The following is a 15151-nucleotide window of genomic DNA, read 5'->3' as shown; positions in this document are numbered from 1 at the left end:
TATATTTCCCAATTTTCCTCCTCCTCCTCTCCATTCCACATCCTTAATGTGTATAACACACTTAAACAACATTAACCATAATTTCAATATTCACTAACATGTATATTCAAAGCTGTTTATCTGAGTCAGAGTCACTAAATTATTTTTATCCGGAGCTACAGAGCTCCAAATTAAGATCCGTTAATTTTCCCTGAAACTAGACTCACATATCTTCATACCATAAAATTTTCATAATTTTTGGTTAAGCCAAATAGTACAGTTTATTCTTTAAAGTTTTCCCTATTTTGCTGTCTGACAGTTCCGACCACTCTTCACTAAAAATTAATTATCTCATTGTACAGAATTTGGATGATGTTTTAGCTTGTTTCTTCTAAAAATAGACTCATTAAGGATTCTAACCATATAAACTATAACTCATAATCATTTTTGTACAATTTTTAATGATTTTCCAAAGTCAGAACAGGGGAACCCGAATTCATTCTGATCTTGTCTCACAAAATCTATTATATCTCATGATTTACAATTCCATTGCTCACATCATTTCTTTTATAAGAAACTAGACTCAATAAGCTTTAGTTTCATATTTTATTCATCCTCTAATTCAATCTCTACAATTTTTGGTGATTTTTCAAAGTTACACTACTGCTGCTGTCCAAAACTGCTTTAGTGCAAAATGTTGATTTCCATTTTGCCCCAAATTTCACAGTTTATACAATTCAGTCCTTTCTCAATTAACCCTCAATTAATCTAATTTTCTCAATTAGTACTTTACTAGACATTATAAGTTGTTACACAACTACTGAAATTCAGAATTTTCACATATAACTCTATCTTCAAACTCTTTTACTATTAGGTCCCAAACATTCACTTTCTATTCAATTCTTTCAATAAAATCAGCATATGAACAATTTAAAGCTCTAATTTCATGCTAAATCATCATATACTTCCAGCACATATTCATATCAACTTTCAACTTCTTTCATAAAATCAAAAATTAATGGATTTAACAAGTGGGCCTAGTTGTAAAAGTCATAAAAATACAAAAATTTCAAGAAATAGTCAAGAATTGAACTTACTTGAAATAAAAATATGAAGAACCAGCTTGAAGAAGCCCTTCCATGGTGTTTTAGCTGATGAGAATTCAGAAAAATGAAGAGAAATCTAGATAATTCCACTTGGGTCCTAACTTTATTAAGCAAATTTTCCAATTTTCCAATTTTGCCCTTAATTCTCCTTACTTTCTTGCTGATTTCATGCCTCTGCCGTCCAGCCCAAATAGACCTTGGGTCTATTTTCCTTTTAAGCCCTCTTCCTTTTATCATTTAAGCTATTTAATCATTTCCCAAAATTTTGCATTTGTTACAATTTAGTCCTTTTTGTTCAATTAATTATCGAAACTTTAAAATTTCTTAACGAAACTTTAATACTAACTTTTTAACACTCCATAAATATTTATAAAAATATTTATGGCTCAGTTTAAAATCCCCGAGGTCTTGATACCTCATTTCGATTCTAATTATTTTAATATTTATTTCTAGTGCACTATTCACTATTTCAAAAATTTTCCTAACTTCATATTTAACTTATACTTACTAAATTAATAATATTTTCTACCCATTTGTCGAATTTAGTGATCTCGAATCACCGTTCCGACACCTCTGAAAATTCAAGCCATTATATTTTTTTTTCGTCGGATTTGTGGTCCCGAAACCACTGTTCCGACTAAGCCTAAAATCGGGCTATTACACCGAGCTATCATCTCAACTTCAGGGGTTCCTTGTCGCTACTTCGGGGGTTCTTCAACACGACGCAACAGACTAGCTTGACTCATCGCAACATTGAAAGTACATCATCACGACGTAACTCCCTGTTTAATCTCGTCATGACATGACAGACTATTTTCCAATGGTCCAATTTGATATAAGTTGGAATCACTTGAAATAACATTTAAACATTCAATTACAACTAGTTCAACAACATACCAAGTATAATCAAACCAAAATATGCGACAATGGTACTTAAAGTTTACACTAATCAACCAAATACCAAAACTGACCATTTATGATACAAAACTAACTTAAATCCAAGGTACATGCCATCATCTACCATTATCAACATGTATATATATATATTAAATTTCATGTCAATATTTCAACCATTTTCAAGCCTATTGGCTCACTATTACTCAACCGGTCTCCAGGACTCGTTTTCAACTCATTTTATATGATCTTTGACATTTTGTCGAAAGTCACTTTTCAATTACATTTCAATTCACATACCATTTAGTCAATTCATGTTTTTGTAATCTTATTAACCAGACACGAACTTAGAATTGATACACAGATTCGTCACCCCGGGTTGCTTGACAACGATGGTTTTCACAATCAATTTCCCGATCCAATGGCATGCCAACTATATCCAATGTAGTCCGAACAACTAATAGGATAACCAATTTGCAATTTAGTTACATATTCCAATTCATGATTCATCATTTCAACTCATCATATAACATGTTTCAAAACAATTTCATACCAATTATCATGTACTGATTAAAACATATTATTTTATATTTTATTCAACTTAGTCCATATATAGATATTCAATCTCAATCATAGCAATTCAATTTAAATGACCATTTTCGGTTCACTTGAATACCATATAATGCAAAATAACATGAACAAGCCACAATTAAATTGATCCTGTATCGTAGAAATACAAATCGAAAGTTTGCATCGCTTGTCATTGACTCTATAAATTTTTAACAGTCTCAGAAATTAGTGCACGAGCTAGCTAAATCAAGTTCCCGTGACCTCAAATCTATAAAAATTATAAAAAATTTCCATACCTAATTGTATGGCCAAATGCTTGGAAAACCTTGAGTTTTCTTCTTTTTTTTTCTTTTCTTTGGTTGCTACGAGTTTTGCGAAGATGACAACATTTCATCTCTCTTCCCACCTTATTTGCTATTTATACAACTGATTAACTTTTAATTAGTTTTAATTAACAATTTAATTAGGTTTTATTTTAATTAATTTACTATTAATTCATCATTGTCATCCACTAATACATATTAACTTTTGGTTTATTTACCATTTTTTATCATTTGGATAATTTCTAGGTAGGTCCCCAAGCTTTTTTTCCAATTAAAAATTGATAGCGATTAGATTTTTACAATTTAGTCTCTGGGCCTTAACGAACCACAATTTCGGCTAAATTACTAAAACGAATTTCAATTCATCTATACACTAACTCTGTAAATATCTCTATTTAATATTTATGTACTCGATTTACGAAAACGAGATCACAGAATTGTATTTTCAAGCACCATAAAAAAATTGATCATTACAAAAAAAGAAAAAACACTTTTGAGTTTGACCAACTGTTGACCAATGTTGACCATCATTGACTAAACTTTGATCAGCCATGTGGTGCTATTAGAACACGTCAAGTTTCCTTTTTTAATATTCTATATGTTATATTGGTTAAAATTGTAAAAAAAAATCATATATATAATATAAATTTTTAAAAGTTTAAAAATAATTTTTTATAAAATTGTAAAATATATATAGAAGTTAAAAATAAAAATAATATATAAATATTTAAAAAGTTATAAAATGAAATTTAAATATATATATTAATTTTTATATATTATTTTGACTTTTTAAAATTTAAAAAAATATATATTATAATTTTATAAAAAATATTTTAAAATTTTTTGTTAAATTTTTATATATATTATAAATGTTTTTTTTACATCTTTAATTCAATATAATATATAATATTAAAAAAATTTAAAATGACATGTGGCATGTTCTAATAGCGCCACATGAACGGTCAACACCAGCCACCAATCAATCAAAATCTGAAGTATTTTTTAATATTTAAATATTTAATATTATAATTTTTTATTTTAAATTTAAATTTAATGTTTTCATTTTAAATATATTGGCCAAAGTTGCATAATGTAATTTTTTCAAGGACAATTGCAAAATGGATAAAAAAATAGAGAAAATTAATATTTTAAATATCAAATTGAGACATTTAAGTACCAAAGTAAGATTATTATATTTTTTGTTTTTTTGTTAACAAATATTTCTAATTCATTGTGCATCGGAGGATGATTCAATATTTTGGACTGTAATTTAATATGCTTAAATAAATTGTTACCTAAAAATACCTAATTAATAATACTATATTAACTTATACTTAAATATAGTTTGGGCTATTACTCACACACTACTTTTACTAGATTAGTTTAATGTACTTCAATATAGATTGGGCTATCACTTACCAAATCAATTTAATGAAATTATCCATCCTCTTTTTTCTTTTACATTCATCCATATAATTTATATTGAGGTCATCTGCTTTTTTTTTCTTTATAAAAAATAAATAAGGAATATTTTGCAAATAAAGTGTAGTTATAACATTTTTAAGTACTATTTTTATATCCAAGTATAAACATTTATCTGTTTGAATTTATTTACTTATAATATATGTTGCAATTTATTTCAACATATAATTAATTAAAAAACTACTGAATAACACACATAATTTGTTACTTACAATTTAGCAACCATTAATATTATCAAATCGTTATATTTTATACACTCATCCGTATTAACATATTAATTTAAAGGTTTAATAATCAATATGGTCTATGAAGTATAAATAAAACATTATTTTGATATTTTTAATTTTTTAATAAATCATAAAATATATAAAATATATTATAAAAATTCTAAATAATTATTATAAACAAGGTTTTTTATTTCCTTCCTTTAATCCTTCAATTCAATATTTTTTTATTTTAATTAGAAAAATGAAATATTCAATTTCAAGCTGTACCTCATTTTCAGCTAAGCATTTGATCGCTTCTCCTACAGCTCTAGTTCGATCCTCGGCCGATTTTCACGATTGATGCAACATAACTTTACCGCCATCACAATTATCTTTAGATAATATAAGAAAATCCTGAAAACTCCTTAAATTTTCAGCAAAACTGCACATCAATTATATATATATATATATAACTAGCTTAGCTAATACATTATTTTGATTCACATTAGCCCACATTTAAAGATGCATAAAACATGATTAATACATTGAGTAAGAGAGATGCTCACAGCGCCACAGTTGCAAGCTTTGATTTTATCGAAGAAGCCTCGGAGATCGGAAGAATCGTGGGGGTTGAACTCGGGTTGAGAGACGTGAACGAAATCGTCCCAAGAGAAAGTGGGAGTGGCGGCGTCGGTGGAAGTTGCGGTTGAGTGAACGGGGATTGGAGGTTTTCACAACATTTAACGGCCAATTCATCCACATTCCATCGCGTTTTTTCCCCAACTGCAAGCTTCGCCGTCGGCAGTTCAATGGTCAGCTGCTGCAATGCTAAAATCCGATTATCAATCTCATCTTTTCGCGCCGCCTGGTCCCGTCTGCCGTTTCCGGGCAGTTCAATACCTCCATTTCCGCTCCTTAACTCTCCTTTTCAGTTGCGCAACCATTTAATATTTTTTTCTTTCAAGAATTATTGTTAAAAGAAAAAAAATAAAATAGTATTTTATTTATATTTTAGGGACCTAATTGATTATTAACCCATTAAATTAGTGTGCCACATCAATCATTTTAATGGGAGATAACAAATGAGTGATTAAAATGTAATAATTCTATGTAAGTTTTAAAAGTTGGGTGATCGAAACGTAATTTAAAATAAAGTTTAGGAACAACGGGTGTGGTTTATTTATATTAGATTACAAGGTTTTCACTAAATAAGAAAATAATCGTTCATGTTCATATTACAAATTTTTTACACGTGGCACTCTTCATTTCAATCACTTATTTCTAATTTGAGTATGAATGTGTGAAATTAAAAAATAAATAATTAAATTTGAATAAATCAATCGAATGGAAACTCTAACCTCAAGCATGATATTGACTCTAGTTTCAAACTGATCCCGAACAATGGATTTTCTCCTCCAATTGACAAGGGTTATAGTGGCTGAGTATTAGCCTTAAACCGCCTCTCATTCTGTATGTAAATTAACTGCAGGAACAACCCAACAATTAACCTTGCCAAGTGAATAGCCTTGAAATCAACATGATTTAGTTTCTTGACAAATTTGTGAACTAGAAGAACTCAACTCAAATCAATAGCATCAACTCCACGGGTCGTTTAAACTTGATTGTTAACTCCCTTAGCAAATCAAACCACTTACACAATTGGTCATGTCAATTTATTCTTTGGTGGACTGAATACGACACTCACAGATCATAGCGGTCACCAATGGTATGTCGCCCAACACTGAATTGAGGGACACCTTTCTCTATTTCGGGTTAAAACAACGTTGTAAGATAATTGAGTTTATCTCCTAAACCGAAGAATTAACAAATACCAAAGTGGAGAGTGTAAATGTAATTTTGAAATTTCACAGTTCAAATACTAAATTAATTATTGATATAAAACTAATATCGGTATTTAACTACTCATAATTTGAAGTACAAGAAAATAAAAAGTTTAAAAAAATTATTAAAATAAAAATTATACAAAGCAACAATTTAGTGGCTCTCTACGCCCTTTTTTACATTATAATAATTATTTATATTATTAATAAAACTTTTGACTGGTTGGTGTCACTTTCAATTGGATTCTTTATTTCATAATTAAATTTAATTATATTATTCGAGGTAATTGGTATTGGAAATGATGATCCACTAAACCATTTTGCTCTTTCTTCATATTGTGACAAAATAACTTTAATTATATTATTCGAGGTAATTGGTATTGGAAATGATGATCCACTAAACCATTTTGCTCTTTCTTCATATTGTGACAAAATAACTTTGAAGAGGCAGTGAAAGAGTCAAAATGGAGAAAAGCTACGGATGATGAGATTGCAAGCATTGAAAGTAACAATATTTAAGAGTTGGTGGAATTTCCAAAAGGCCAAAAATCTATCGGAGTGAAATGGATTTACAAACTAAGCTGAATGAGAAAGGGGAAGTTGATAAATTCACACCACGCTTGGTGACTAAAGGCTATAAGCAGGAGTTATATTGTTGTTTTTGCTCTAATTGCTCTGCACAATGCAATCAAAATGGTGATTGCATTAGCAACTTAACATTCATGGCCAATCTTCTAACTAGATGTCAAATCAGCTTTCTTACATGGAGACATAAAGGAGCAGATTTTTATTGATCAACCTCCTGATTATGATAAAGTTAGACATGAGTATAAAGTATATAAATTAGAAAATGCATTATATGACTTAAAACAAGCCCCTTGAGCTTGATATGATCAAAATTAAAGCCTATTTCTTGAAGATAGATTTTTAAAAATGTCCTTACGAACACACTCTCTTTATAAAATCGAAGGATAATGGGAAAGTGCTCATGGTTTGTCTTTATGTAGATGATGTAATTTACACGGGTAATGACAAGGCTATATTTGATTGGTTTAAGAAGTTCATAATTAAGGAGTTTGATATGAGTGATCTTGAATTAATACTACTTTCTTGGTATGGAAGTGACTCAATTTGCAGGTGGCATATTTATTTCTCAATAAAAGTATGTGTGAGAAGTCCTTAATAGGTTTCAAATGAAGAATTGTAATCTTGCTAGCACTCCCATAGATGTAGGGTTGAAGCTTTTCAAAGATCTTGAAGAAAAGATAGTTGAGAACACTGTTTATAAGCAAATTGTAGGAAACTTGATGTACTTGACTACCACGAGGCTAGACATTATGCATGTTGTGAGTAAATTCAGTAGATACATGGAAAATCTTAAAGAAATATATCTTTTTGCTGCAAAAAGAAATCCTAGATACTTGTAAAGTATTGTTAAATATGAGTTATTCTACAAGAAGGGTGAAAAATCAAGTATGTTGAATTCATAGACAATGATTATGCTGGGGATCTAGATGATTGAAAAAGTACATTTGGATCTGTATTCATAATGGAGACAACATCAATCTCATAGTCTTCAAAAAAGCAATAAATTGTAACGATGTCAACAACTAAAGCTAAATTTGTAATTGTTGTGGCATGTGCTTGCCAAACAATTTGGTTGCGAGAGATTCTTGCATAAATCTGCTTCGAGCAGGAAAGGTCTACCTCTATTTATTGTGATAATGGATTAGTAATTAAGCTATCCGAGAATCCTATCCTTCATAGGAGATTTGAATACATAGATGTGCAATTTCACTTCTTAAAGGATCTTACAAAATGAGTTATTGATCTTATCTATTGTAAGAGTGAAGATCAAATAGCTGACATTCTGATTAAGCCTTTGAAACTGTCTGCGTTTCAAAAGTCAAGTTAGTTGATTGGAGTACTTTGCACTATGTATGATATTTAAATTGATAATTTGTGAACTTCCAATTTAAGGGAGAGATGGTTGGCTTCGTTTGGATGGGCGATTGACTGTGGTGCGATGCGTTTAACTTACTTTTTGTCTCACACTACAGTATCGCTACAGTATCTAATCTCACTGCCACTGCTGTTTTTACACTAACCGCAGCTAAACGCACCGCCCATCCAAACTCACCCTAAGTCCTAGATTTTTCTATTATTTCAAGATTATGTAATATGTTAGTTATTACTTAAGTGAAATTTCTTTCCATTTAGCTAGTTGATTAGTTTCTATTTTATTGATTGTTTTTTAGCTGTTTCAGTTTTAAATGTACCCTACAAAAAGTGGAACATTGTGAAATAAATACAAACAAGTTTTCTTCTCTTTTGTGCCTACCGAGTGTTTGCCGAATTTTCTCATTAATTTTTTTTTCCTTGTGCCTCTGTTTTCATGATCGAACTTAAGAAATATTTCCATGGACATGTCAATCGGTAGTAATACTTTATACGTATTTAATGATTTTATATGTTTCTGCTGTATTGTAATTATCTTTATGGTGCTTTTTGTCACGGTTAGTTTGTCATGTAATCCCTGTCTTGTAGTGATTTTGGTTCTTTTAACGAAACATAGGTTGGGTTTGGGCCACTTCCAAAGTCACAATTTGTACTAAAGTTAAGGCTGCTTTCACTTGTCGTTTTCTTACGTGCATTTTTTTAATCAGTTTTACCATTGCTTTTTCTCATTTCTCAATTCCAACATTAGCAGACACATGTCCACCTTACAGTTGCTATATCTCGGGGAAACTAACACTGTCTCCTTTTGCTTACTCCATAATTTTGATACACACGAAAACAAACAAACAAACAAAAAAAAAAGAAGGAAAGAAACAGATAAAAGACGAAGAAACCTGAAATGTGGCTGCTATGTTATATAGTTGGAGTACAAAATATCTATCTAATTTGTCCATGATAACAGAAATTGGACCATACCCGATTAATTAATACAAGCAAGGAACAATATAATTTGTCTCATGCATACTGGATGTCACACTCGGATCTGCAACTCTGCGTGAGATGGATGGATGAAGGAGAATATTATTATACATTTAAATATAATATATCTTATAAGGTCACTTGAAATGAAATTGTTTCTTCCTTTTTTGTAGGCTGTCATATATCTATATTCATTATAAAATTTTGGATTCATTCAAATTTGATAATTGTTTTATATTGGGGTTTGAATTTTTTTGTTCAAGTTAGGCCCTGAACTTATTAAATTTTCTTACATTGAGACTTAAACTTTTTTTTATCCAAGTTAGTCCTTGAAAAGCCTATAGTTCAAGCCCCAAATGTGGGGACAATTACCAAGCTCATGTCCTAATATAAAAATAATTGTCAAATTCAAGGCTTGACTTCGATTAAAAATAGTTTAGGTCTTAATATGGGAAAAGTTGTTAAGCTTAAGCCTCAATGGGAAAAATTGTCAAGTTCAACTTAGACAAAAAAAAATTCAAGCCTTAATGTGGAAAAAGTTGCCAAGTTCAAGCCCCAAATAATGATTTAACCCTAAAATTTTTGTTTGAATTGGGTACCAACTAAATTGAGAAAAGATTAATAAAGCTTTACTTTTAGGCTTAATGATAAATTTGGCCACTAACATTTGCATGTTTTGTCAAAAAGACCATAATTGTATTTTTGAGTATTTTTCAGCCATCAACCTTTGTTCTTTTTTTCTTACCGTCTGCTTTTTCTAATAGATTTAATGAATAAATTTAAGGTTTCAAATTTTCTTTTCTTTCAAAAGGTTTCAATCTTTTATATATTTGTTTATTGAGAAGTTTTTCTACTGAGTTAATTTTTTTAAATAATTACGTTTATTTTCATTAAATTAATAGTTGGTTTTTTAATTTAATATATTATTTATATATTCTATTATCTTCCACATGTAATTATCTTATTGAGTTATCTAACTAATAAATTACATCTCATTAAAAATATTTCACATCATTCTCATTAACTTTTTTAACGTACTTCCATTAAATCTGTTAGAAAAAAGCAGATTGAAAAAATGAACAAAGATTTATGGCAAAAAAAGACTCAAAAATACAATTAAGGCCATTTTGAGAAAACATACAAACATTAGTGGCTAAATTTATCATTAAACCTTACTTTTTCAATGATAACTAATATAATTATGATGATACTTTTATCATTTCATATTTTAAAATAATATTAAAATAAATAAACAAAGATCATAACAATTTTTTTTTATCGTTTCACCTATACTTATTGTTTAATAAATTTTAGAAAGAAAATTTCCACATGAAATGTTTTTTTTTCCAGAGGCATAATCTAGTTTTTAATTAAGTGTATAGTTAATTTGACACGTAAACAATAGCCCTACAAATAGAGGTATTGTTAAAACTTGGGTTAAAACCGAATTTTTCAATTGAATCACGTTGATTAGCTACTGATTATATTTTTATGGGTGATAAAAAGATTTTTTTTTGTTTAATTTAATTAATTGAATTATTCGTTTAACCAAAATTACTAATATTATGTGGTTTTGATAATATATTTTTATATTGTTTTACTCTTTATTTGATTTTTTATTTTTATTTTGACATTTGTTTCCTTTTATTTTGATTTGTTATGGTATTTTAAGATGAAGTAAAAATTTGTACATTAAAAGTAAAGGTGAAAATGTTGTAAACTTGGATTAATAGAGAACCTATCAAATTAACTAAAGTTATTTTGATTCAACTAATTTCTTTTTCCTAAAAAGTCGATTTTAAAATTTAGATGGGTTGGTTCAATTAATAACCACATCAATTATTTGAAGTCTCCTTATTTGAATATCTTGATTAAACAATTTTGGTAATAATTTTTTTTACTATTTTATTTTACGCTGAGCAAGTTGTATATGTTAATATTAAGATTAGATCAAACCAACTCATTAAACTGAAAATCGACTGATTCAATTAGTAATATAAAATTATATATAAATCAAGTTATTTATGAATTGATAAAAAAATTAAAGACGATGATCAAACTACTTTATACATTTTAATAGTTTATTTAAATAATATTGAATAAATAATTAAACTAAAAATCAATAATGTAATGGATTTCACCATTAAAACATGGGAAATACATGCAATATAATTAGGGTTTAGAATTAATTGGTATTGGGTTTAAGGGTTGAATGAGGAAAAATAGGAGGTTTGAATTTGGTAAAGAAAGTAAATTTGCTATCGTCCCCCCTCCACTTTAATACAAATTAAATAAAGAGGAGAGTTGTTTCCAGATTTGGATTCCTCTCTTCTCATGAGCATCACTTTCCCTACATTAATTAAAACCCTAAATGGGTGAAAAGCAAAGGGAAAGATTTCATTGAAGAAAGCAATCCAGCAAGATCCCCCCTTGCAAAATATAAATAAAATTAAAAGTTGAAGAAAGATAATCACTGAACTAATCATTTTATAATAATATTCCCCATCATTTTTACCTCACAAATTCCAATCTACTTGTTTATTTTTGCATCTTTCCTTTTATATCAAAAAGAGGTTCAGTTTTTCTGCACCAACAAAATCATGCCACCTTTTCTTTTTGACTAATAAATTGAGTTGCTATTATATAAATTCATTCTTATTTCTTATTTAATTTTTTTCATAATTACAGTCAAATATTAGTTTTAGAGTTTTCAATCATAAATATGTATATTCCAATTTCCAACAACTATAAAATAAATATTTTTTTATTTAAGTATAAAATGAGATATATTATAAGAAATAATTAGTATATTAAGCCTAGCGAAAACCCACACAGCATCCGATATTTCCATGCCTGTCACCCATTCAAACTCTTCCCTATGAAAAAGCCAAATACATCTGACATTGTTTCCCTCCCTCCTCTTTCCCCACACATTTTTCAAGAAGTCTCTTTTTCTTTTGTCGCTCCAAGGGGCTAAAAGCAATGGCCAAATAAAAGCCAAGTTCAATGGCTATAAACCCCATTTCCTCCTTTACAACCTAAAGCAAAGTTGAAGCGTAGATGAAGATCTTATCCATTCTAATCTTCCTCATTTCTCTTCTCTTCCCTTTCTTCTTAGCCTCTCAGTCTGCAACCATTGTGGTAGACGGTGCTTCAGAGTGGAACAATCCCGTTGTCCATGTGGGAGATTCAATAAGTGAGTCTTTTATATTTTACACTTCAAAATGAACTTGCCACCAACAAGTTTAATATGCTGATTTTTACTAACATTATTCCATTGTTTTTTTTTTCTCAGTTTTCAAACACAAGTATCACTACAATCTCTACATTTTCCAGAACAAAAATGCCTTTAATATCTGCAATTTCACCCAAGCTACGCTCCTCACTAAATCCAACTCCACCTCCTACACGGTATGCAACTCCCTGTATCCATCACCCATAGTGGTTTCTTTCAAGGTTAAATTATATGTTTTAATCAAGTTTTGGGGGGGGTGTCATGTTTGTGGCGCAGTGGCACCCATCTCGTACTGGATTCTTCTACTTTGCTTTCAACAATGGCTCTCTCAAAACATGCCAAAGCTCTCAAAAGCTCTCCGTTAAAGCATCTCCCGCGCTACCTCCAAGAAATGCAACAACCACCCCTTCACCGGACTTACCTCCGGCAGCGGCTCCGGCACCAACTTCTGGTGGACCGATTGTGTCGTCTTCTCCAGTATATCCATGGCCATTCAGGCCTCGCCAGGCGGCGGTTTCACCGGCACCAAGTGCTACCTCGCCAGTAACAGTACCGAGTCTAGTGCCGGGTAAAGGTGGTGGCATCCCTTTTATCAACAGCAACCCTGCAGTTCCATTGCCGACTGGTGAAGTTGATTCTGCAAGTATTCGACCTTTGCCCACCTCTGATCATGGAGGACAGGTACCACTTTATCTCTCTCAATGCAGAGTTCCTTAAATGCCTACCATAGTCAATAAAAAATGTGACTAACTATTAAACGGAGGAGTGATTGTTAGGATTTAAACTCAGCCTCTTATATTTGATATTTATATATAGCTCCATTGGGTTGGGTGGTTGCAGGCGGCGGAAGGATTCATGGCGGCACCAGCTCCAATGACTGTATTTTGTGTGGCATTTCTACTAGTGCTGTAAAAAGAGAGAATGGGTATGAAATTTTGTTGTACATTAAGGAACATTTTGAGTAAAATTGAGTGATTTAGAGGGTGAGTAGGTTTAAGGTGCATGGTTAGGTTAGATTAGAATATATAGTATGGTGTTGTAAGGTGAAAGGCAATGCCATGGCATGCCGATTGCTATACATGCCATAGTCCAGTCTAGGCCCTACTTTGGAATCATTGTCATGCAATTTGCTTTCCTTTTTCAACTTTCACTATTTTAATACGTATTTCTTAGATGAAAAAACAAAGGAAAAACATATTAATATATAAATATATAACATCTTAAAGAAGACATACAATTATAAATACGATATGAATATAAAAATTAACATGTCACACTTTCCCGACCTTTTCATCTTCCACAAGATTTAATTTAAAATCCCAGGTGATCATGCATCAGCTTTTTCTTTTTCCTTTTCCCTTTATTTAAACCAAACTTGTGGGGGTGGGATGAAATTTAATTTTTTATGCACTGCTGCCCAATTGTCAATAACATATTATATAAGGGGTAAAGTAAGAAACATTTTTAGAGGCCGAGATTAATATATTATTATGAGTGGTAAAATATATTTTATTTTATATTGATTTATATTTTTATTATTTTTAAAAAAATTTAATCAAAATTTTAATATTTAAGAGTGAAAATTATAATTTAACTATATATTAACTTAATATTTTATAATTTTTGAGTTTAAAGTTTTGCGATTTTTTTTTTTTATTTTAGAAGAGTAAAACCCCTTCCTGCTTCTTCTTTCGCCCTTAGGGACGAGGACGGAGTGATGCGGAAATTGAATATTAAATATCCGTCGATATCAATATTTAAATATTATTTAACATTATATATTTTTTCACATATATAGGTGTGCCCTAATTTAATAAAAATAATAAATTTATATTTAAATTTATTATCAATTTATTTGTAAAGTGCAAAAAAAAAACTTGTAATAAGAGTTGAAAGTAGATTTATTCACGGTTGGATTGCTCGGTTAAATTCAAAAATTTACTTAAAATTTAAGAGGGTTTGAATAAAAATATTAGGATTAAAAAAGAGATTTAAGTAAAAGAAAAATAGTTTTGTTTAAAATATTGGTTGGGCTTGGGCTTTTGGACTCCAATTGGGTTTATCGCTTTTCACGTTTTAATTTATTATATTATATGTATTTTTAATTTATGCCATAAGAAAATTAAATATCGCTCAGAATGGGTAATTACAAATTTGATAGGAATGGACTATGGAGGGTTTAAAAGTAAGTTAAAAGGTTAAAATATATTCTAAATTATTATATTTTTCGTACATTTAGAATTTAATCTATTTATTTTTATTTCTTTGAATTTAATCTCTCCACCTTTCATACTTAAAAATGCAAGTATTATTACTAAATTGTTAAAAATTTTCTATCAAATTCAAGTCTATTATAATATCACACCAATAATTTTAATTTTAAAATGGGCTAATATGCAATGTAGGACCAAATTTCTGCCCGGGCCCAATCAAACCAGCCCAAATTAAACACTCCACTAAACCGACCACTAACTCCATCACCCTACTAAACCATCCACTACCTCTATCACCCCCACACCCTACTAAACCGTCCACTACCTCCATCACCCCCACTACCTCCATCACCCTACTTGTTATA

The 15151-nt window shown here is 29.9% G+C and overlaps 1 protein-coding gene across 2 annotated transcripts; it reads left to right on the top strand.

Moving 5' to 3' along the window:
• Positions 1–12183: 12183 nt before the first annotated feature.
• LOC121229534 (early nodulin-20) lies at positions 12184–13717 on the top strand. Of its 2 annotated transcripts, none has more exons than XM_041114134.1 (4): positions 12184–12534; positions 12634–12749; positions 12850–13254; positions 13414–13717. In XM_041114134.1, exons 1-4 carry the CDS (start codon positions 12399–12401, stop codon positions 13483–13485), a joined length of 729 nt encoding a protein of 242 aa, XP_040970068.1. In that variant the 5' UTR covers positions 12184–12398; the 3' UTR covers positions 13486–13717. The 2 variants fall into 2 exon arrangements, with proteins under 2 accessions (XP_040970068.1, XP_040970067.1); XM_041114133.1 differs by having other exon boundaries at positions 12230–12534; positions 13390–13717.
• Positions 13718–15151: the final 1434 nt, after the last annotated feature.

This window comes from Gossypium hirsutum, chromosome A05 (genome assembly GCF_007990345.1).
Source record: "Gossypium hirsutum isolate 1008001.06 chromosome A05, Gossypium_hirsutum_v2.1, whole genome shotgun sequence".
In the NCBI taxonomy this organism is placed as follows: Eukaryota; Viridiplantae; Streptophyta; class Magnoliopsida; order Malvales; family Malvaceae; genus Gossypium; species Gossypium hirsutum.
Note: the sequence above shows the minus strand (reverse complement) of the source record. Positions and strands in the feature narration are given on the sequence as shown.